General features: G+C 43.2%; 1 protein-coding gene across 1 annotated transcript in view; it reads right to left on the minus strand.

Annotated features, from left to right (window-relative positions):
- Nucleotides 1–12,956: 12,956 nt before the first annotated feature.
- The window catches only part of LOC123240886 (cation channel sperm-associated protein subunit gamma-like), a 32,576-nt gene continuing 24,846 nt past the window's right edge, over nt 12,957–20,686 (minus strand). The window contains exons 15-28 of the mRNA XM_044668599.1: nt 19,787–20,003; nt 19,614–19,676; nt 18,196–18,376; nt 17,985–18,103; nt 17,335–17,415; nt 17,024–17,080; nt 16,273–16,429; nt 16,087–16,150; nt 15,594–15,689; nt 14,398–14,484; nt 14,098–14,190; nt 13,880–13,979; nt 13,249–13,369; nt 12,957–13,084 (exon numbers count right to left, since the gene is read on the minus strand). Of these exons, the coding sequence (XP_044524534.1) occupies nt 12,957–13,084; nt 13,249–13,369; nt 13,880–13,979; nt 14,098–14,190; nt 14,398–14,484; nt 15,594–15,689; nt 16,087–16,150; nt 16,273–16,429; nt 17,024–17,080; nt 17,335–17,415; nt 17,985–18,103; nt 18,196–18,376; nt 19,614–19,676; nt 19,787–20,003 (1,564 nt within the window). The remainder of the gene's footprint in view (nt 13,085–13,248; nt 13,370–13,879; nt 13,980–14,097; nt 14,191–14,397; nt 14,485–15,593; nt 15,690–16,086; nt 16,151–16,272; nt 16,430–17,023; nt 17,081–17,334; nt 17,416–17,984; nt 18,104–18,195; nt 18,377–19,613; nt 19,677–19,786; nt 20,004–20,686) is intronic.

Raw genomic sequence — 20,686 nt, forward strand, 5'->3', positions numbered from 1 at the left:
TACTTGGTAGAAGTGTGGATCTGGCATGAAGGAATCTTGCATCTGACCTTGCAACCAGTCACTTCCTTGAATCTCAAAATAAGTTCAAGTCCCCTGTCTTGGTGCAGAATCTCATCAACCCCACTGGGACTGGTTGGTCTCCTTGACCTTGTGCTCATAGGCACTGTACAGGTTAACTTTGTGCTCCTTGGTACTGTGCAGTGGCTCTTTTGTTATCCTTCTTCTGGAATCAGACACAATCATTAATCAAAGTCCCATAATATTTAACAATCAATTGTAGATTTTCATAGTCTAAAACTTTTGGGTATCCATTGACATTAGCACTAACGGACATTTTAAACTTATCCTAATGCAACATCAAAAAACCATTAATATTGGTATCATGTGCTTCTAATACAAAAAATGAGAGAGAAAAGAAAACTCAAATACTCTATTGCACATATAAGGAAAAAATAATAAAAATTTTAAAAAATCAAAAATATATATTTTGCATTCCATGAAACACCGTGTTAGCTAAGGAGAGGCACAATACAAAGGGTTCTCACCCAAAAATGAGATCTATTTCCTTTTTAACTTGGCCATGATACACAGTGTGAGTGCACATGATTTCTACCAAGTAACAGCTTTTTAAAACAGTAGTACAGCAGCTAATGCACATTCAAAGAAGTACCAAAATTCCCAAAATCATAAGAGCATATCAACTTCTCCAAGGGTTACTAATACAAGTTTTGCCTAACTAGTTTATGAACTTTTATAATGGTATTTTCTCCAGTCCAGGCATAGGATGGTACAAATAAAGACAGTGCAACAGAATATATAGGTGATAGCCAAAACAGATTATGATAATATATTAAATTAATATATAAACTTAAAAATAAAATTAAATCTTAAAACAATCAGCAAATAGAAATAAGCATGATAGGATATAGTCACCCATTATCTGTAGAAGGTACTCTCTTTACATGTGAGCAATTGTAAGGAGTAAAATTAAGGTTTTGGTTGGACTGAATATTTAAAGGGGTGGTGGCCAAGAATTGAAAAATGTCAATTCTAAAATGATTTTTAAAATATAGGAGAGAGTGAATGTAGAGAAATGAGAAGAGAGTAGAGTAAGAGATCTAGCTTAATGAACTGTTATCTGTTCAAGTCTTGGTTTTACTCTGGCGGGGCTCCAGAGGCCCTAGCTGAAGAGTCTAAAAGTCAATTAACAAGGGTTTTAACCATGAGGTCTTCTCCTAATCAAGGGCCCCTCCGGATGCTAGTATCTATCTCCAGGGAAGCTAAGGGAGTCAGCCTTTTTTTTTTTTTTAAACTCTTACCTTACGTCTTGGAGTCAATACTATGTATTGGCTCCAAGGCAGAAGAATGGTAAGGGTAGGCAATGGGAGTCAAGTGACTTGCCCAGGGTCACACAGCTGGGAAGTGTCTGAGGCCATATTTGAACCTAGGACCTCCCATCTCTAGGCCTGGCTCTCAATCAACTGAGCTACCCATATGCCCCCCAAGTTAGCCTTTTTCACTCACGTGTAGTATAAAGGGAGATATTTAAGAACAGTCTCACCACATCCAAAGTCTGAGCCAGAGCAACTCCAGGCCCAGTTCCAGACCAAAGAGAGTGAGTCCCAGAAGTTCTTTCTTTTTATCCAGGCCATTTCTTTCTTCGCTTCCTGTGCCTTCCCCTCATTTCACATGTACCAATTACAGCAAAGGCTTTGCTTAAAACTGCCCAGGGGGCAGTCAGTCAATTCTGATTCGATACTCACTCTTGCACACGTGGGTCACAGACCTCCCTCACTTAAGAATTAAGTGGTAGTGTTTACACCTTTGGTGATTAAATCTTAAAATAAGCAGGATAGTACTAAACCTATCTTCACATAATGGATCCAAGAGTCCTTTTCTCTAATTTTGATAGCTATCAGAGTGGTTAACAGGACTTGGAATGGACCTTCCCAGGCAGGCCGAGTTGCCCCAGTGTGCTGGAAGTTCTTTATGTACACCTTGTCACCTGGGTGCAAGACATGGAGTGAGAAGTCTATATGTCCTGTTTGTACAGCAGCTCAAGATTCATGGAGTTCTTGCAATTTGATCTGTAAGTCCTGTATATATGAGGCAATAGAAATATCTCCCCCTAGTAATGATGTGTATTCAGGAGAGAAAGGCTTAGTCTGCATAGGGGGATGTCCAAAAAACATCTCAAATGGTGAGATATGTAGATCTCCCTTGGGCCTGCTTTGAAGATAAAAAAGGGCTAGGGGGAGAATATCAGGCCATTTTAAATGAATCTCTGTACATAATTTGTCAGTCGTAGTGTTAAGATCTCTATTCATTCTCTTAACTTGGTCTGAGCTCTGGGGATGGTATGGTACATGGAATTTGGGAGTTATCTGCAAACAAGAATAAATCTGAGACAAAACTAAATCGGTAAAATGAGTTCCCCTATATGAATCAATGCTGGCAAGCCTAAGTGAGGAATAATCTCTCTTAAAAGCACCCTGGCAACAAAAGCTACTGTAGCTCGAGTGGTAGGAAATGCTTCAGGCCATTTAGTCAGCTGATCCACTATAACCAGACAAAATTTATACTGTCCAGCTTTTGGCATAGTGATAAAATCAATTTGCAGGTGTTCAAAAGGCATGTAAGCCAGAGGACACCCACCAAAAGCTTTGCCAAGAAAGGAGTGCTGATGGAATGCTTGGCAGGTAGGGCAGGCTGTACACAATTTAGAGGCTATGGCAGTTATGCCAGGGGCTATCCATACTCTTTTAACAGAGTCCACAATGCCCTGGGTACCAAAGTGACCAATTTTTGTAAATGGCTTGGAATATTTGGTGATAAAAACTTCTAGGGAGGAGGGATTTTCCTTCAGATGATACTCATATTCCATTCATCAATTTGGCTTTAAATTTATGCTTCCATTTTTCCACTTCCTTTTCATTATAAGAAAGGGACAAATTTAAGTCATCACTAGTTGCCAATGTTAAAAGTAACTCAGGCCCTTCTAAGACTGCTAGCTTTGCAGCAGTATCTGCCCAGGCATTCCTCCTAGAGACAGGGTCAGTGCCACCTGTATGGGCAGGGCAATGAACTACAGGGAGCTGAAGGGCTTAAAGAACATCATTAATAATTTCTGCATTTGCTATACATTTTCCAGCTGAGGTTAAAAATCCCCTTTGAAGTCGTAGCATACCCACTGCATTACGTATTCCAAATGCATATCTAGAGTCAGTGTAAATTGTTGCCTTCTTATCTTTGGCAGTTGTACAGGCATGCTTCAGAGCTATCAGTTCTGCACCTTGAGCACTTATATTTGAGGGCAATGAAGCTGACCACAGTGTGGCAAATTCTGTGACTACAGCAGCTCCAGTGTAGCATATGCCATCCCTCATGAAAAAAGAACCATCAGTGAATAAGACTAAATCTGGATTGTCTAAAGGAGTGTAGTAGATTATCTTGTGTTTTTTTTGTTTTGTTTTGTTTTTTTTGCCATGGATACTAAAGATTTACAACAGTGTAAAGTTTCTCCTGAAACTGATAAACCAGGAAGCAAAGTTGCAAGATTTAGAACTGTACAGCATTTCAAAGTAATATTTTCATTACCTAATAAGGTTACATCATACCTTGCAAGTCTCTAATCAGAAAATGCTTGTGTTCTATGTCTTAGCAACAATGCTTTGACTTCATGTGGGCACATTATGGTTAAAGGGCATCACAAGACTAAATTAGCAGATTTAGTTACTAGAAAGAATGTGGCAGCTATGTCCCTAAGACATGGTGGTGTTCCTGAAGGTACTGGGACCAGCTAGGCAGAATAATAAGCAACCAGGAACTGAGCAGGTCCCAAAGTTTGAGTTAGAACACCTGAAGCTACCCCTCTCTGTTCCTGTACATACAAAGTAAATGGCTTGTTGTAATCTGAGATGCCTGAAGCAGGGGCAGACAGGAGAGCCTGTTTTAAGTTAGAAAGAGCCGACAGGTGTTCTGCCTCTAATTTAAGCAGTTCAGGGACTGAATTTTTTGTCAGTGCTATAAGGGTTTTAGTCATTTCCCCATAGCTAGGGATCCTCTGCCTACAAAACCCTGTTGCTCCAAGAATTGCCCTCAACTATTTCTTAGAGGAGGGTGTGCTCAATTTCTGAATATCTTCAGTGCACTTAGTGGAAATGGAGTGAGCACCAGCAGTTAAAATAAAACCTAATTTTTCACTTTGGAAAGGCACCACTGGACCTTTGCCTTTGAGACCTTGTGGCCTCTCTTATGTAGCTCTAAAAGGAGATGTTTATTATCTTCCTGGTATACTGTTGCATTTGGTGAGGCCAAGAGCAAATCATCTACAAATAGTATCAAACATCTCTCCTTATTTGCTAAATCTTGAGTTAAAATCTGTGAGAACAAAATGGAACTGTCCATGTACCCTTGGGGCAAATGACACCAAGTCCATTGGGAAACTTTCAAGGTGAATGCAAATATATTCCTGGAATTCTCATGAATAGGGATTGAGAAGAATGCTGAACACAAACCTACCATAGTGAAATATTTGGTTGTGCTGGGAATAAAGGAGATAATTGTGGCTGTGTTTGGAACCACAGGATGTCTATGATATTATTTACAGCCCTTAAATCCTGGATAAATCTACAGACTGTTTTCCCATCAGTGCCTAATTTTGGCTTTTTATAAGTAAGATGGTTGTATTATATTCATATTTGCATGGAATTATTTCCTTGCTCAATTAATGAATATATCAGTGTGATAATTCCCTCAATTGCCTCTTTTGATAGAGGATATTGAGGAATAGAAAGAGGTGGGCCACCTTCTGTTTTGATTTGTACAGGAACAGATGATTTAATTAGGCAGATATTGGTTTATGTGGCCCAGCAAGAATCAGGTATATCAGCTGTGATTTCAAAGGTAGGAGGCTCCTTCATCTCCTGACTGAGAGAAGTACAGGGAGCAAATTTAAGGATTCTTCAGGCAATTCTAGTGACATAGATTCATTGAGATAGCAAGTTATTATGGCTCTAAGCTTCATAAAATATCTCTCCCTAGCAAATTTGTAGGGGAGCTAGGCATTAGTAGGAAAAAATGTTCTACTAATAGGGGTCCCACTGACACTATTCAAGGGCAAAAGCTTTGGGAACTTTAGGGGTGGCCCCCTCTACATTTAGTGAGCCAATGCAATCACAATCAGACTCAAGTGTACTCATCAATGTTGATCTGGAGGCTCTAGTGTCTAAGATGCAATCATAATATGTATTTCCAACTTTCAGAGTTATATGAGGTTCATCACTATGGGGGGGGGAATGGATAACTGGCATCAAAACATTAGGGTCTGGAAAATCAAAGGTTTCACTCTCTGATTCCAGCATGCTTACCCCCCCCCACACACACACACACTTTCATAAAGATCCTTGGATATTTCTCTGGGATACATCATGCTGAGGGGCATTTTCACCCTGATTATATAGTGTGGACAAGTCTGACTTTGGATCTGTTCTTGATGGATATTTTGGTGTGAGTTATTTGCCTCTTTTGGATTATTTATATGTTATTTCTAATCACCTGATTCCACTTCTTACAGTTCATCATTATGTGACACCTTCTTGCACAGAAATGACATGTAAATGATTGCTTTTTGGATTTCTGAAAAAGAGAAATGGCCACTGCTTGACCCATTTTTTTTTTCTTTTTCAGCTAAAGTTTTTCTTTCTTTCCTTAATGTCTCTAATTCATTGGTCTCATTTTTCTGTTCATGGCCTTTAGATACATAAACTGTGACTCTCAATTCCTCAAGGTCCATATTAGGCCACTTTTGTCTTAAAATAATCTTTGACCACTTTGCAACAGTTATTTGCAAACTGTCTCCTAATTTGTCTATTTGTCTCTTTGGAGAGATCTAGATCTATGTATCTATCTCTCAGCTCATTAAGTCTATCCATAAACTGGGACTTTCCTCCTCTGATTGCTTAAGACTTTCATAGTCTTATGGTCCATGTACCCAGGCTATCAGAACAATCTCTCGTTTTTAGTAATAACCTGGCATAGTTGTAAATAATCTTCCTCATCATTAACATCCCATCTAGGGTCTTGCTCCGACTTTCTTTCCCTGGGCTTTATTAACAAAAGGCATTTTATTTTTCTCTGTCAAAAAAGCTTGGAGCAAAATTTCCACATCTTGATATGCAGGATCATACATATGAAAAATGTTGTCAAGGTTCTTATTACAGTAGGCTCATCTTCAAAAAGAGTCTTTTGAATCTCTTAATATCTTGGGGGGGGGAGGAGGAAGGTGTGTGGTGTCTTAGGGAAATTATATCCCGAGTTTTATTTAAGGTGGGTACTTCCCTTAAGGGGAAAAGGCCTTTAACTGATTTGTGGTTTTTCTCTCTTAGCTGGATGTCTGTGTTGCTACAGAGAAAGGGGAAGGGTAGGGGTTAGTTTAGAGATGGGGAGGCAGGATCAGAGGAATAGAGGCGGGGAGAGCTGCACAAGACAAGAGAGGAGGTATTCTACATGAGGCATAGATAAGGAGGGATCTTCCCTTGGTATCTTGAGATCACTCAAGATTCTTTCAAAATTGTCCATTTGAGTCTATAATTTAAGGCGGCTAGCTTCCTGGCATTTACTCCTGAGAAGGAACAAAGGCTCCCAGGAACAGAACTAATAAGAGCCAATCTGAATTTGTAAACTTTTCTCAGTAAAATTTTCTGGGAATAAAAACCGTTCCCTTAGAGCAGTGATGGGCAACCTTTTGGGCTTGTGTCAAAATTTGCCAAAAAAACCAAGATTAACTTGGAAGGTATGTCACTTCAAGGAAAAAAAATACATAATTTTGTGATATTTATAGTTTAAATAACAAATATGTATATTTGTAATATGTAACTAATAAACCAAAATAGGTAAATATAGGTAGAATTGTTAGCTATAGTGCACAGAGTGTCTACACTATACTACAGCAAATGTTTCATTCTTGGCATGTGGTCCCATACTTCTGTACGCGATTGCATGTGGCCACGTCATTGAAAATGGCTACGCATGTCATAATGCATGTCATAGGTTTGCTATCACCGCCTTAGAGTTTGAGCCATGCTTGATAACATTGTTACTCCTCGGATAAGCTCTATGGCTTTTGGTTACAGGGAAAATAAAAGACACTTTCCTGAAGGTAAAAAACCTCAGGAGTTAGCTAAGGGGTTTGAAAGAATAGTCTTCCTTCCCTTCCCCCTAGGGGAAAAACCACCAAGGAGAATAAAAGGGTATTTGACTATGGAATACAGGCTCTACCTAATGTTTGGGTCAGGAAACCCCAGAGGCCAATTTCCAAAAATTCTGGCTTCAAATCCACCAACGTGCTACCTGTCCCCCCACACACACCATTATGCTGGGTTTTAGGGTGTAGAGGGTGGCACAGGAGATCTCTGTGTGGGCTAACCCCTCAGTTTCCACTCTCTCAGCCAGGGGTGGGGTGGGCAGCATGTTAGGAGCTGCTCTTCTTGCTGAACTTCTGATCTAAAAGCCTTCTCAGCTGCAAGATAGAACTTCAAGTGGCTACCCTGTGCTTGAGACCCACATGGGGGTGGGGAGAGGTGTAGCCTCAACCAGAAGCAGGGAATCAGTGTTAGCTCAGCTGTTAGCAATATTGGGGAAACTTATACTTTACTTTCTACATGGGAGACTTGGGGAATCAGCCATGGGAGGCAGCAGCATGGGAACAGTGACTCTCATGGTAGGTGGGTCCCCACTACCAGGAAAACTATACTCAAACGCTATCTTAAAAGATCAAGGATTCTATCTTCTGTAGTGGCTTGCCAAAAATGCAAGATTAAAATATCCAATAACTCCAAGTATTATATTTTATAAGATTAATAATCACTTGAAGTAGAATAAAAGGACAAAAGTAAAAACCCGAGTAAAGAAAGCTTTCCTGACCAAGTTTGAGGGAAAGAGACAGGTGGGGTCGCAAACTATCTCCAAAACGCCATAATGTGAGGAGGAACACGGGAAGCTGGGATTTAGTCTCCTGGTGAGCAAATCCTAATTATACAGTTCACAAGATCATGGATGGGCCTTAGAAGCCATATAGTCCAATCCCCTCCTTTTATAGATGAGGAAACCAAGGCTCCCAAATGTAAAGTGACCTTCCAAAGGCCACATGCTAATAGACCAAGAAGAAATTTGAACCAAAGTCCGACTCCAAATCTAACACTCCATTCTGTTCGTTCTTTAGTGATTTTTTTCTTTTGAATTAATCCCACCTCTTAATCTGCCCTCTCCCTTCTGTCCTCTTTCCCATTTCCCTGGTGCATGAAATGTATTTCTATGTCCAACTCTATGTGTATTCTTCCCTCCTTTGGTTTGGATAAGAGGGATTTCATATGACCCTCTGGAGAGATGCTTGATAAACTGGTCCATAGTTCTCTAGAATGGACTGATAAGCTTGATATTATCAAGAGGTCCAAGAAAGAAATTGAGGTCATCTTATATGAGGCACTTGGGACAGATTAGTCTAGAGAAGTAACCTCTTAAGGAATATGGTCTTCTCACATTTGTTATAAACCAAAAGGGCCTAGGGCGATATAGTGACGAGTGTATATGTATTCTCTCTAGTTGCATATGGACACCTACCCTGATCACCCTTGATAGTTATAATTTCCCCTTTTCTCCAACAGTTGCCCAGGGAGGTCCCCAAGAGGTTAGGTAGATGGGTAACCCTTTAAGGTCCAACCTGGGGTTGGATAAATATAGGGCTTTTGATTTGCCTTGGATCACGTTTGATATCCGACTTCGTTGACTCCCTCCCCAAGGGTCGTGATATAAAGACCACTCAGGAAGGTACTTGTAAAACTCTATAATCTATAATCAGGGAAAGGATAAACGGGACAAGGAATGGGGATTGGGGACCCTGTCAATCTAATATCTATAACTAGTTGACAATCAGGACTGGAGGCTATTGATCTAATAGAAGCTGGAGCTTTATTCTCCACTACACACCTCTGGCCCAGCTTGGCTACAGCCAAGCCAGAGAATAGGGTCTGTTGTTGATGCAGCTGTGTTGGTGATCTTACTCTCTCAGCTTTCTCATCAGTGTTTGGTGATGCACTAGCTCTCACAGTCCTCAGGAAATATTCAGATTCTTCCTACCCTCTTCTTCATAGACCTCCCAACCTCCCTTCATCACCCAGAGACCTAGAGACTTAAAGAGATAGAAGGATCAAGAGACCTAAAGACTTAAAAGAGCTCAAAGACCCAAGCCCAAAAGACCAAAAGACCCCTTTCAGGGAGATTTATACTGCCAGGCCAACCGATGCTTCCCCCTGGCTCATGGCACTTGGGAACATTCCATGTCTTTCAACTGCCTTCCCTGACATTCAAGGTGACATCCATCATTTCCCAGGATATGAATATAACACATTTGAACGACTGTCCCATGGTAGGAATTTTGTTGTGTGCCAGGGAACAGATGGCACAACCTGTTCTAACCAATGAATAGAAGTTGAAGTGACTTTTTTATAAGGAAAAGTTTCTTTGAGAATTTAGATTGTTCAAAAAAAGGAAAATCAAGTTTAAAAAAGTTTGGTTAAAAAGGGGAATGAGGTGCCTCTGGAAGTCATTTGGCAATGTTATCAAAAAGAAAATGAGATCTGATATGATCTCTGCTCGAAAAAGCCAGATAGGTCTTCTGTGAAATCTACTTTTTCTCAATTATCTTTTGGAAAACATGTAGATTTTGCCAGACACCAAAGTCAAGCCCACTGACTGCTGATTGGAAGATTCCATTCTCTTCCATTTTTGAAAATTGGAACATTTGCCCTTCTTCATTCCCAAGTACTCACATTTTCCAGATTTCCACGCCATGCTTCAGGTACCATCTAACTTCCAACAACTGAAATCATCTCATCCTTTAACATCCCTCAATATTGGCCCTTTTCTCCCACTGGTGAATTCCTCCTGGGGCCTCCATTTTAGAAAGAGGCCAGGCCAACCTTCATTTTGCTCCCGGTTTGGGTTTTGACTTTTTGTACTTTTGACACCATCCATTTTCTTCCCTTCCACCCTTATCAGCTCCCATTTGTATGTTATCCTCAATCATTAAACATTATTCGGTGCCTAATGTGTACCAGGCATGGTGAACTCGGGAAGATCTCAGTAAAAATCCATCCTCACTTATCTGTGTGACCCTTAAATTCCCTGAACCTCAGTTTTATCTGTAAAATGGGAGCAAAAGCACCCGACTCCCAGAGTTGTGCGAATCAGATATTTGCAAAGTGCTCTATACATGGTATTATGAAACACTAAATTCTGTTTGCTTATATCTCCTGTGCCCCCAGTCTTTTCCAATGATCTATTTCTTGCCAAGTACCAAATCATTTATTTTTATTTTTTCAATCCTTACCTTCTTCAAGTCCATCCTCAGTATTGGTTCCAAGGCAGAAGAGTGGTAAGGGCTAGGCAACGGAGATAAAGTAACTTGCCCAGTGTCACCCAACTAATTAGTTTATGACAATATTTAAACCCAGGACCCACCCCCCCCTTCATCTCTAGGCCTGGTTCTCCATCTACTGACCCACCTAGTTGCCCCTTTATATTTTTATTAAAACCTAGTACCAAATTATTTTGATAACTGCTTTGAGTTTGAGATCTGGTATTACTAAAGCTTCCTTTCATTCCCTTTTTTTTTTATCTCTCGAGATTCTGGACCTCCTCTTCAGATGAATATTCTTGTTCTAACTCCACTAAATCATCCTTTGGTAATTTGGCTGGCCCGACATTGAATGTATGAATTCATTTAGGCAGTGTTTTTTTCATGATATTGGCTCAGTGTATCCATGAGCAATTGATATTTCTCCCATTTAGATCTGTAGACACTTTTTTTTTTTTTAACCCTCACCTTCCGTCTTGGAGTCAATACTGTGTATTGGCTCCAAGGCAGAAGAGTGGTAAGGGTAGGCAATGGGGGTGAAGTGACTTGCCCAGGGTCACACAGCTGGGAAGTGTCTGAGGCCAGGTTTGAACCCAGGACCTCCTGTCTCTAGGCCTGACTCTCAATCCACTGAGCTACCCAGTTGTGCCCCTGTAGACACTTTTCACAGGACCATTGCATTCTTTATCCTCCATTACCTGCCCTTGCTTCTGTTTTTATATATATATATATATATATATATATATAGTTAAAAAGAAATGAAAAGCCTGATAATATCTTTATAGATCTCCCTATAGATCTTGGGAGGATGGATGGTATTTAGATCTCGGAGATATATGAATGGAAGAGGGATCAGGTGCCCAAGGCCTAAACTGGCTATAGTTGGTGAGGGAGGAAACACATACTCCTCTCACAATAGCTATGGATGTAATCTATACCTCTCCTCCCTGACAGGTTTGATTAAAGCTGTCAGTTGTTTCCTTCTAACAGTTGCCCAGGTTAGGACCTTTGAGAGGTTAAACAGATGGTTAACCTCACTAGGCCCAACCTGAGGTTGGATTAGTTGTTGATAAAGCTATTGATTGGCTATTGGAAACATTGTTATCTGACTGCGGATTGATTCTCCCTTTCCCAAGGGCTTTGTTAGAATAACCACTCAGGAAAGGTACTTGTTGGTAAGTCACTCTATTAAAACTATTAATGGGGAAAGGAAAACAAGGTAATAGGTTTGAGGATCTGGGAACTCTACTGTTATTTGTTTGGCTACTAAACTAATTGTTGATCAAGTCTGGATATTGCTAGGCTGGTAGAAGCTAGAGGTCTTCACCCACTCACTAACTCTGACTTGAGCTGGCCACAGCCAAGCCAGAGATTAGGGAAGGCTATTGATGATGATGTTGATAGATGATCTATATACTGTCTCAGCTCTAGTATCAATGGTATTGATTGATCACTAGCTCTCTCTCAGTCAGGTACAGGTTACAGGTTTCAGGCCTACCCCTTCCACCCTTTGCCTCCCTCTGTCCCAGTTCTTGCTCCAAGAAAAGCCTGCTCAAATCTGAGGTCTCAGCTTTGAGCTTTGAGCTCCCAACTGTTGTTCCTTAGGGGGTATTTATAGGGTGGAGCCAACCAATTTTTGCCTCTGGCTCATGACACCTGGGAACATTCTGAAACTATCAACTGCCAGCCCTGTCATTCAAGGTGGCATCCATCTTGTCCCAAATAATGATTTTAAATATATATGTATATAATTTTGTCATTAATTATAATTAAGGCAGTCAAGAGAAGCAATTAGCTGCTTTGCTTTGCTTTTGGCAGAGAGCTCTTGATAGTTGGAGTCCTGGCTAGACTAGACTAGAGAGTGAGAGAGGGAGAGGAGGAAGAGAGGAAGAGAGGGAGAGAGAGAGAGAGAGAGAGAGAGAGAGAGAGAGAGAGAGAGAGAAGATGAAAGAGAGAGAGGTCTGTAGTAAGGCACAGGCAGTAAGGAAAGTCAAGTAGAAAAGTGCTCCAACAGCCATCACCCCATCCCTACCTCCATGTGCTCCTTTCAGGCTCTTCTAGAAGATACTGAGCATCAGTTTACCTGTCATTTCTCAAGCATAGGCCAGCACTGAGCCCTTATAAGGACAGAGGCCCTCCCGTCCTTTTCTCTGGTCCCTTGTCCTCCGGTCTCCCTCTCTCTCTGCCAAAACATGTCCAAGGTCTTGGAAGGATATGGCTTCTTCTGACTTTTCATGGCCCAGACAGTAGAGGAGTTACATCCATTCCATAGAGGTGGCTTTTTATTTAATGGTCCAGAGGATGTGGGAGACTGGAAGGGGGGATGTCAGAAGGGATAAAAGAGGACAGGGGAGCTTGGGAAGCAAAAGAAGGACTTGGAAGAGGTTGGAAAGGTTAGAGAGGAATGGGGTATCCTGGGAGGGCTGGGGAGATCCTGAAATGGAAAAAAGATTGGCTAGAAGGGATGGAGAGGAAGAGGGAAGGGCAGAGGCCAAGAAAAATAAGGAGAAACTGGAAAGTATAGCCAAAGGCTATCAGAGCCTCAAGTTTTTTTCTTCTCTCTTGGCTTGAGAACAGAAGCCCTCTCTCCGTCATTGCTCTGCACCTGACTGAACTTAGAGCTGACCATGGAAGGCATGGAGGAAGATGATGAGTATGAGTAGAAAGATTCTGTATGGAAAAGAGCCAGGCCTGGTGGGTTAGCCTCCCAGTGCCCTTGCCCCTGTCCCTGGATAGCCCCCAATCCATGCCCTCAGTTCTGGCTGGCTAGCCCCTGCTTCCCACCCCTAGCTAGTCTCCCTCCATCCTCTCTGGCCAACTGACCCAAGCCTCACCTGTAGTCATGATATCAGTGAACTTAGCCTTGATTTTGTTCCAGAATCTCTTTACATGTACAAAGAGGAAGCAACATAGGATGTAGAAGAAGAGAAGGCCCAAGATCACATACAGGGTTAACTAGTAGGGGCAAGAAGGTAGGGACTGAGCCTGAGGACAGTTGGGCAAAGCAGGTAATGAAGCAAAGAATCTCTGAGAACTCCAAAAGAGATGAGATGAAAGGCTGGGGATAGGGAAGGACCCCTAAAGGCTTTAGGGAAGAGGTGATGATGATGAAGGGGAGGGAAAGGGGAGGAGTTATAGATAACAAAAACAAAGGCAATGAAGGAATCAGTCATTTAGGGCTTGGAGGGAGTAGGTGTGGAAAACCTCATCCCTAGGAGCATAGAAAGTAGGCCATATTGGATATCTAATCCAATTACCTCATTTTAGAGATGAGGAAATTAAGGCCAGAAGAGGTCATCAAACAACTTGGCCAAGGTCACATAGGGAAATGGCAAAGCCAAGATTCTGTTCTGCAGGTCCTCCAATTCTAGGCCTAGATCTTTTCCTACCATACCAGATTGGGGAAGATTGGTAAAGGAATTGGAGTTCTTGAGAGAGGAAAGGGTGGGGAGAAGAGAGGCTCACCCATAGATACCAGAGGGCCCTGTTGTTGCTGAGTGGAAGGCCATGGACATGGAGTAAGAAGATGACCTGATAATCACAGTAGGTGCTCTTGTCCACATCCCTGGTCAGGAGAGAGGGGCAACAGGGTTTGTTCCTGGATGAGGCTGGGCCCAAGGAGGAAACTGTAGGCTCTATTTGTTTCCACTTCATCCCACCCTCACTTTCCTTTAGGATCTTACCTGTTGCTCACCATGATTTTGAAAAAGAATTCAGGGGAATAGATATGACTAGGTATAATATCATGACAGGGAGAGTTCTGCAGGCACAGCCACCTAGAGAGAATTTTGGTGTCATGGCCTTGCCCGTCCAAGGGAGCTTCCCACTCCCACCCCATCCATCTATCCTGAAAGGTGGCCAGGAGCAGGCTACAGATAAAGGGGGCGGGGCAGAGAGCTCCATCCCTGTACCCAAGTGCTGGGAATAGTCAATAGATACTGGGTGGGCAGAAAGAAGGGTTCAAGGACCAGAGTTTTGCATACTGAACACCAGAGGTATTATGCTGCAGGATAAAGTAGGAACCGATTTTTCTTTCCTCGCCTAAGATGGTCCAGATGTGGCTTTCAGATCTAGGGAGAGAGGAAAGACCATGTTCTGGTTCAGGTTGGGGCCATCTAGTGATTCCCCCATAAGATGCACATGTTTGGACATAGGCATGCCCAGGGCCTCAGCTCAGAGCAGGCACTCTTCACAAATACTTATTGAGCCCAGCAGATGTGGCCACTGATCTTTGGCTCTAAATCTATGATTCTATGAATGTTTAATTTGGGGAAGGGAACACCCAGAGGGGCCACGAGAGCTGTCTTCAAGGAATTGTGGGACTGTCATGTGGACAGAAGAGATTAGAGGGATCGTTTGGCCCCACTTTAGCCAAGCATGGGCAATGGGTCAGGGGCTAGATTTAGATAGTCTGAATCCCAGCTCTGATACATATTAGATAGATGAGCTTGGACAAATTACTCTTCTAGACCTCAGAGTCTTCATCTCTAAAAGGAGGGGGTTCGACCCTTTCAGCTCAAAATCTGATTCTGTGCATGAGGAGAGGTGGATAGAAGTGGCATTGGGTTTCATCCCAAAGAAAGGAAAGCCTCTTAATCAGAAGAAGAGTCCCAGAATGCAGCTGAAGGTTTCTGGAGGTGGTGAACACTCCCTTAATGAAAGTCTACAAACAAAGATTGGAAGACCACTTGACGAGGTGGTCACAGATGGGATTGCTAGTCAGGTCTACAGGTCAGACTAGATGGCTAATTAGGTCCCTGCCAACTCAGAGATACTGTGATTAGTAGATGGAGGCACCCATGCCAGTATTTGCAGAGGCTGAAGTTTATCTTGGGGCTATGAACAGAATGCTGGAGTCTGAAGTCAGGAAGGCCTGACTTTAAATCTGACTTCAGACACTTACTGTGTGATCCTGGTCAAGTCACTTCACCCTGTTTGCCTCAGTTTTCTCATCTGCAAAATGAGCTGGAGAAGGTAATAGCAAACCACTCCAGTAGAGTTGGACATGATTGACATGACTAAACAACAACAACAAAAGTTTATCTGTCTATACATGTATCTGCCTTTCTGAGTCCACAAGCCCTATAAGTAAAAAGAGTTTGGAAAGAGTAAACCGAGGATGACTGACATTATAGGGGAGGGATTCATGGAGCCCCATGGGTTTGAAGTCAATAGTTACTTGTCCTCAGGGCTGTTGTATCGGTAGATGTCAGCCTCTGAGTAATCCGTGATGTTATCCAGGGAAATTCCTCCACCAATCACCTTCAGAATGTAGCTGTACCAGAGATATAGGGACTTGGACAATAAAGGGCCAGCCAACCAGTCAGTCAGTCCCCTTCCTTCCCCCAGAAACTCTTCCCTGCTCTGGAAAAGGAAGAGACAGTGTTGTCCTCACCCCACTACCTCTCTCCTCCAACCTGCCCCTTCACCCTCCAAAATAACACACACCCAGTGGTTCAGGAGGCAGAGCCCAGGAGGGGAGGTCTACAGAGAAGAAGATAGCCTTGGAGAATTTAAGGAAAGAGCACCTCCTGGGGTATGGGTTGTATCCCATAGTTGGCATCTATCTAATACCTTTTTATTCCCTAGGAAACATCTAGGGAAATAGTTGGTTTTTTTTTTCCCCAGGCCTCCCCAAATGGCATCCAGGAAAGGCAAGGCAGGGGGCTCACCTGCCATTGAAGCTTCCTGACTCACCAGTCACCATGTCTTGGATCAGGAAGAAAGGGACAAAAGCTATGGGAGGAAAAGGCAAGGCTGAATTGGGGGAAAAAGTGAAATACTGGTAGAGGAGAGAGGTAGTACTAGGCTGGTGGAAGGTCATGGGCTGGGGGGCTGGGCAGGGGCCCCACTCTCACGATCAGTGAATAAGAAGCAAGGCATTTCAGGGTCTGGGTGCACGCAGTCAAAGTATCTCTTATTTTCTTCCTTGTTGTACTTAAGGGTAGCAGTGATGTCGAAGGCCAACCGCTTGCCCAGGGGGCAGCCAATTAATATAGGTATCATGTTATTGCCCTGCCCAAGGAAGTGGAAAAAAGACAGAAAGGAAAAGAGAAGGGTTAGGAGACTAAAGAGAAAAACACCAAATCCATCCATTACTCCCACTCCCTTACTGTCCCTCTTAGACCAAGCCATGAAGAAGCAGGAACACTATATGCCCCTCTCTCAGGGAACCCACTGAGATCCTTCTAGGTCAGAAGCAAATCTTCCCAGCATGAGGAGTTTCTATAGCTGCATACTGTCCACTAATATGTAGAGCTGATGGAGAAAGAGGGAAATGGGGCATGTGCCTGGAACTTCTAAGGTTCCTTCCCCCTCATCCTCTGGGATCTGAAGGGCAGGGAACATTTTGACTGGAGAATGAAGGATGACTTGAAACCACCCAAAGACAAAGACCATTGCATCGGTTTTTTTGCCATGTCCACATCAGGGAGAGAGTACGAGTAAGTTTTGAGGGAGTAGGAGAATGAATGAATTCTTTTTTCCTCCTCAACCTTGTGAAGACCAGAGTCCAGCCTGGTGTGTCTCCTGTCCCCAAGAGTCCAGCCTGGTGTGTCTCCTGTCCCCAAGAGCCTGTCAGGCTCCAGTGATCTCTTCTCAATTAGTTACCAGCATCTCATATCCTGATCGGGTCTTAAGAAAGCACTTCCCAGCCGAATCAACCACCTGTAGAGAGGACTGATCAGTGCTGGACAGCGCCCTGACCCCAATTCTGTTTCACTTACTGTCATCCACTTTCAGATGACTTCTCTTATCAAGACTGAGGGCACCAAGGAGGGAGGTAAGCTGGGCTCCCCAGGCCAGGCACAAAGTGTGCTTGGCTCCTTAGTGTCAACTAGAGACTTTCTTCTGCCAATCCTGTCATTTGGGAGCCACCCCCCACCCAGTAGACAGAAGGGTGGCTCCTCCCTGTCTCCCACCTTGATGAGTACAGATGTTTTCATCAGGTTGTGTCCACTGATTCCTTGATCAAAGCATGCCTTTTTGTCCTGGATAGACACCTGGTCAGGTTGAGGGGAAGACATTAAGGACCCAGAATCCCTCTCCCTCTTCATCCATCGTCCTCTTCAGGAGAGGAGAAGGAAGGAGAGATCTGACTCTGTCCAGGCTCCCCAAAGCCCATCCTGGCTAGACTATGCAATCACAACTCTTCTGTGAGGATGACTGGGTGCCTACATATGTGTGTGTTTGTGCCCCTATCTTCAGTGGAATGTAAACTCCATGAGAAGAAAAACAACTGCTTTGTTGTTTGACTTTGTTCCCCAGGTCTTTCACAGTCTCTGGCATATAAAAGACACCTAATACTGACTTATGGTACTGAATTGTGAGTTGAGGCACTCTACTGGCCAAAAGCCTTGGGTCTTGCAACTGAGACCTGCCCTGGTCTGGACCCTAGACCATTTCTTTAGTTTTCTGAGCCATTTTCCTCATCTGGTGCCTAGGATGTGGCCTCCATCCTTGGCCAAGCATTCAGGTTCACTGAATTGTAGCTAAAAGACACAGACACAGATACATGCACAGAGGAATATACACACAGCCTAACACACACACATATGCATGCTTTTCCCACCTTGAAGAGGATGGCATTGTGGTTAATGAGATTATGCTTCTCCACATCTGTTGCCACACACATGGGGTCAGCCACCACCACAGCCAGACGCAAATTACCCCTGCTCGTCATGCTACTGACTGTTTGGGAAGAGGGAAACAAGGGTGGGCCAGTGACTCAGAGACTCTGCTCCCATCCTCTTGCCTGGCAGCCCAACCCTTAGGAACCCTACCTTGCATTGACTGAGGAGAGGTGAGGTAAACAGAGAAGCTGTAGATGTCCCCTTTGTCCAGGTAGATGTATTGGGGCAGTCTATCTGACTTCTCCTGCTTGTAACTCTTGACATAGCTGTCCATGTTAATGTACAAGCCATATGTACTTTGAAAGTTACTGGCTAGATAGACAAAAAAATTCTGCCAAGACCAAGCAGGGATTGGTCAGGCTCTGGCCAGCTCCCTAACATCCTATCAGCCCTCATAGCTCTAAGGATCCCAGGATTTCAAGAGCTAGAAAGAAACTCTTGAACCCAAAGAAGAATTCTATCCTACCTGCTCCAGGGTATTCCTTCTCTGCTCCCTTCCCTACTCCCCCCCCACCACCACTTAGCTTAGCTGTTCTAGTGGAAAGACCCAATTGTTAGCATTTTCCTTTCCCTACCTCTCTCCTCCTTCCCTCTCAACTATTCCCAGTTCAGCTCTCTGAATCAGTTGAATCTTTTTTTTTTTTTTACACAGCAGCTGTTCTCTGAACATGAAATCCAGCTGTTTCTCCTCTTTCCCAGGCTAAACATAGCCAGTTCCTTCAACAGATTCTCCCATAGCATTATCTCCAGTACCCTCACCATCCCTCATGCCCTCCTCTAGACTATGGCAATTTGTCAGTGCATTAAGGAAATGTGGAACTGAGGACCAAACACAACTGTCCAGGTGTAGTCTGACTGGGGCAGAGTACAGGTGGACTCCCTATGATCTTCCTTTTTTTTCCCTTAATGAAACCAAAAATAGCATTGGCATTTTTGACTGTCATATCAAAAAGGGAAATTTATATTTAGCTAACAAGACACTAAGGTCTTTTTTCCCCCTACCTTGCCCTTGAGACACTGACTTTTTGAACCTAAGTGTTCAAAGTCTACATTTATTCTCTCCTGAATTTCTTCATATTAGCTTCAGTCCAGTGCTCTTGCTGACCCAGATCTTTTTAGTACATTCAATCATCCAATTTGTAAGCTAGCTCTCCTGTCTGTCAGCTTCAGGTTTCATGATGATATTGAGCCTTTATCCAAGTGATTGATACAAATGCTAATTAGCACAGAGCCAAGTACAGATTCTTGTGGCATTTCCCTAAGCACTTGCCAGTGCCATATCAGCATCAAAGTGTTCCTAACTATACCACCTGTCCCAGATCCCAGAGTCCCAGAGTCTGTGGAGTGGTGTGCTGGTAGCTGGTTGAACAGCTCATTTCCATGCTATAAATGCTCACACGGAAAATTTAACAACCAGCTCTCTTGCAGTACACTGCTGAGAACTCTTTGATTCCCCAAGTCTGGCCTACACACATTCCAGACCTCCCTCCCTCCATTCCATCCCTCCAAAAGAATGGATAGAGTGAGGAAAATGGGGCTGAAGAGCTATGCCTTTCCATCTCTTTCACCTTATCTGTCTTCTCCTCCTTCCACCAACTCCAGGTAGGGTCATGGACAGGATCAGCATAGGGCTAGAAAGGCAACAGAGAAGGTACAGGCAGGTGCTGGGGAAGGAAACTCCTCGAGTTCTCCAACTGCCTCGGTCCTGCTTTGTACTTCTCCTAGATCTATCTGCACATACCTTATTATACTTGGAATGGAGCCAGAGAAGATAGTAGATGAGGCCCTGGTAGATGGCCAAGGAGAATTTATTGTGGAAGCCACTTATGGAACTCACAAAAGGGGCATCTGCATGATATCGCTCCTGCCTTGTGAATATTTGTGGGGTTGGCAGGTCCCTCAGCTGCATCAGCTGGAAAGGGCAGACCGCACTGTAGGAAAGGATGCTGCCTTTGGACCTAGAAAGGGCAGAGGGAAGGAGATTGGAGAAGAGCCTTGCCCCAACCAGAGCAAATGGTCCCTCCCTTAGCTTCTTTTATTCACATGTCATTTATCCATCCATTCATCCATTCATCCATATATCTGTCCATAATATCTATAAATCCATGTCAGTATCTATCCATTGATTTATCCATCATTTTATCTTTCTATCCTTATATATATCAACTACTCATTCATTAGTCCATTCATATATTCCCTCATGCACTCATTCATCCATCCTTCTCCTGTGTATCCATCTATTCACCCATCCATCTACATAGTAACCCAGCCATCCATTCGTCCATTCATATATTTATGTATTCGTCAAATACTTGATAAATGGAAATAGTGATATGATTTAGGCTCTAGCCAGAGAACAAGGAGGAGGAAAGAAGAAGTGAAAAAAAATAACTGACACAAGATAGTGAGATCATTGTGAGAGAAGAGCATGAGAAGAATTGGGGGTGCTTTCACCTGGTGGAAACCCAGAAGGCTTTATGGAGAAGATGGCACCTGAGCTGGACATTAAAGGGCTCCTTCAGGTGACTTTGCACGGGAGGGACCCTCGGGAGTTCTGGGCTCTGGCAACTTCTCCATTATCCACTCCTTCCCCACCATTACCCCCATCCCACCACTCTGCCATTCAAGATGGGTGGGTGGA

This window comes from Gracilinanus agilis, chromosome 3 (genome assembly GCF_016433145.1).
Source record: "Gracilinanus agilis isolate LMUSP501 chromosome 3, AgileGrace, whole genome shotgun sequence".
NCBI classification, from domain to species: domain Eukaryota; kingdom Metazoa; phylum Chordata; class Mammalia; order Didelphimorphia; family Didelphidae; genus Gracilinanus; species Gracilinanus agilis.